The sequence below is a fragment of the Dipodomys merriami genome, unplaced genomic scaffold (assembly GCF_024711535.1).
Source record: "Dipodomys merriami isolate MVZ:Mamm:240054 unplaced genomic scaffold, mDipMer1.0.p SCAF_194, whole genome shotgun sequence".
Lineage (NCBI taxonomy): Eukaryota > Metazoa > Chordata > Mammalia > Rodentia > Heteromyidae > Dipodomys > Dipodomys merriami.
Window position 1 is genome coordinate 598262 of NW_027203315.1, and position 3737 is coordinate 601998.

The window sequence follows — 3737 nt, forward strand, 5'->3', positions numbered from 1 at the left end:
ATCAATCACAAGTTGTTCATCACCAGTGATTAATTAAAGAAAAGAGCAAGCACTGAAGACATTTTGAGGTTTTCCCCCAAGACAAAATCCTGAGACTCTTGTCTTTATTAATCCACCATATTTTTTAGAATATATATTTTATTGTAAAGATACTGTATGAATTGGTTATACTATTATATGAATTAGGTCATGAATACATTTCCTATCGAGCATTGTTACCCCTCTGAGAAAGACTTTACTACTATGTATGTACTGCAATAAGGACTAATATCTTCCATTAGATCTTCCATTCAAAAACTGAACTGGAATAAGTAAGTCATTTCTACTGTATTGCATGGATCACACATACACAGGGGGATTTAAAGGAGCAAGAGAAAAAAAGTTGTTCTCATGTTCTTGCCTCCTATCATAAGTCTTCACTCAACTATTGTTCCCCTAACCATGTTGCAGATGGTCTGAATGCAGTCCCAAAGGTACAAACCTCATATTTCTAAGAAGAGTTTATCAAATTACCCTGACACACCATTCCTTAGTATAAAAGACGCAAGTTAATAACTTCAATCTCTGAATTACTTGTTGTGACTGGTTGTTTCCACATGCTTTGGATAATATTGAATGACACCATCCCCACTCAATACGATGGAAGTATGAGAAATGTTGGCTCAAAGAAAGCTGAAGAATGAAGCATGGTTTCCCATCTTACCTAGCTTACCTCTGCCATGAAGGATTTCTCTGTATAATTTACACAGGTTTTCTGACAGAGATTTTCCTACATTGGGTTTCTTTCCTGGGTGAATGTTCTAATACTTGCTGAAGGTTGGCTTCTGATTGAAAGACTTCCTCTCATGCTTATATTTACAGAGATTCTGTCATGTGTCCAGCTCTCTGATACCTGTACAGATGGGACTTCTGGCAAAATGTTTTCTATACTCATAATTTCTTTCCCGTGTATGCTCTCACATATGTTGAGGACTCAGTTCTGATTGAAAGTCATTTCACGTATGTTCTATGCACTACTTTCTTTTCTCCTATTGAGTCAGTTGTCTGATGAACATGAGCTATTCCTTTCTGATCAAAGAATTTCCACATTTGGAGTATTTTTTATTTTATTTTATTTTATTTGTTTGTGAACATACTGTACAGACGGGTTACAATTACCTGGGCAAGATAATGAGTACATTTCTTATCAAGCATTGCAGCCTCCTCCTTTGTTTACCCTTCACATCCCTTCCCAGCCTCCTTCCACCTCCCCACCCTATATTTCCCCCCACCCCCACCAAAGTTGTGAAGTTCATTTTCCACATGACAACTTGTACTTCTCATTGTTGCAACGGGTCCACCTGTAACCTTAAACGACTTGTTTTTCCCCTTCTCCTCTACAAATTATACCAATATCAGGGATTATACTGTGGGAGAGGGAAATACAAAGCAACAAAGAAATAATCTTATAAATCCGTTAGAAAGAAATGCATGAAAGAAAAAAACAAATACATATCTAGGGGTTCATTTTCCCAACATCACATTATCTGACCTTTTCTACTTCACTCATACATATACTTGATATTGCAAATAATAGGTCCCATGGTTTCCTTTATTCACATTTGTAATAGTTTTAAGATTATTCCGCTGTGTGTATCCTATGAACTTGGATCCCTGAATACTTGGTAAAGGACTTTCCACAATTGTTACATTTGTATTTTCTCGCCTGTGTCAGTTCTGTGATGCAAACTGAGTTAGGACTTTTTCTTGAAAACCTTTCCATTTATTTTTCCTACATAGGATTTCTCTCCTCTTTGTGTGTGAGGGTGTGTGTGTGTCTGTGTGTCTGTGTTTTGTGTGTTCTGTGATGAACCCTGAGCTGTGTCTTGTAGTTGGAGGACTCCACATCTGCTATATCATAAGGTCTCTATCCTGTATTGGTTCTGTATTGCAATTTCAATTTTCTTACAGATCAAAGCCTTTCCCATTTGGTACAATCCTAAGTTATTTCGTTTGTGTGAAAGAACTTATGTGTGTTAAGCTGTGACCTCCAGGTCTTTCCACACTGGTTGCATTCATAAGGTTTCTCTCCTTGTGTTCTGTGATGGATGTTAAGTTGTACCTTCCAGGTGAAAGAATTTCCATGCCTGCTACATACATAACATTTCTCTCTGATGGGTTTTTTTCTGATGGACAGATAGGTGTATGTTCTGGGTGAAAGACTTTCCACATAGCTTACATTCATAAAATTTCTCTCTTGTGTGTGGTCTCTGATTGACAGTAATGTGTAGATCTTGGGTGAAATACGTTCCACACATATGACATTCATAAGGTTTCTTTCCTGTGTGTTTTCTGATGGACAGTAAGGTATGACTTCTTGGTGAGAGACTTTCCATACATGTTACATTCATAAGGTTTCTCTCCTGTGTGTGTTCTCTGGTGGACAGTAAGTTGTGACTTCTTGGTGAAAGACTTTCCACACATGTTACATTCAAAAGGTTTCTCACCTGTGTGTCTTCTCTGGTGGACAGTAAGGTATGCCTTCAAGGTAAAAGACATTTCACACATGTTACATTCAAAAGGTTTCTCGCCTGTGTGTCTTCTATGGTGGATAGTGAGAGTTGACTTCTGGGTGAAAGACTTTCCACAAAAGTTACATTCATAAGGTTTTTTTCCAGTGTGTCTTCTCTGATGGACAGTGAGAGTTGACTTGTGGGTGAAAGACTTTCCACAAACATTACATTCATAAGGTTTCTTTCCTGTGTGTATTCTCTGATGGACAGTGAGAGGTGACTTCTGGGTGAAAGATTTTCCACACATATTACATTCATAAGGTTTCTCTCCTGTGTGTATTCTCTGGTGGTCAGTAAGATATGTCTTGCAGGTGAAAGACTTTCCACAAATGTTACATTCGAAAGGTTTCTCTTTTGTGTGTGTTCTCTGGTGGACAATAAGCTTTGATTTCTGGGTGAAAGACTTACCACACATGTTACATTCATAAGGTTTCTCTCCTGTGTGTGTTCTCTGGTGGACAGTGAGGTTTGACTTCCAGGTAAAAGACTTTCCACAAATGTTACATTCATAAGGTTTCTTTCCTGTGTGTTTTCTCTGGTGGACAGTAAGGTTTGACTTCGATGTAAAAGACATTTCACACATATTACATTCCAAAGGTTTCTCATTTGTGTGTTTTCTCTGGTGGACAGTAAGGTATGCCTTACTAGTGAAAATCTTTCCACACATTTTACTTTCATATGCTTTCTCTCCTGTGTGTGTTCTCTGAGGGACAAAAGGGTGTGTCTTCTCAGTGAAAGACCTTTTACATTGTTTATATTCTTCAACTACAGAAGACACATGAGGACTACATACAGCACATATCTTACCAGGCTCAATGAAAACAGTCATGTTCTGACACCCAGTGACCTTTTCTGTCCTCATTCCTAAGGAGTTCCCATTATTCTTAATCAGTTCTTACTTCTGTTTTGAGCTCAAATTAAAACTTCTTATAAGTCTCACTTTTTCCTTCCCTGGGTTACTATTCATCACTGCTACTTCAGAGAGATATTTATTGTGATTTTCCTGACAGGTGCTAATCACATCCTCCATTTCTTGGACATCTAAAATGCATAATAGAAAAATAGACAAAGACATAAATGAGATCCATAAATTCATTACTGTAAAGGTAATTTCTCACATTTTAACTGTTACAAGATTTTCAAATATCAAAGCATTGTTTGATGCAGAATATAAACTTTTCTCTG

At 37.4% G+C, this 3737-nt stretch overlaps 1 protein-coding gene across 1 annotated transcript; it reads right to left on the reverse strand.

Moving 5' to 3' along the window:
• Positions 1 to 2304: 2304 nt before the first annotated feature.
• Positions 2305 to 3381, reverse strand: LOC138831370 (zinc finger protein ZFP2-like). Its single transcript, XM_070028485.1, has one exon. It carries the CDS (start codon positions 3379 to 3381, stop codon positions 2305 to 2307), a length of 1077 nt encoding a protein of 358 aa, XP_069884586.1.
• Positions 3382 to 3737: the final 356 nt, after the last annotated feature.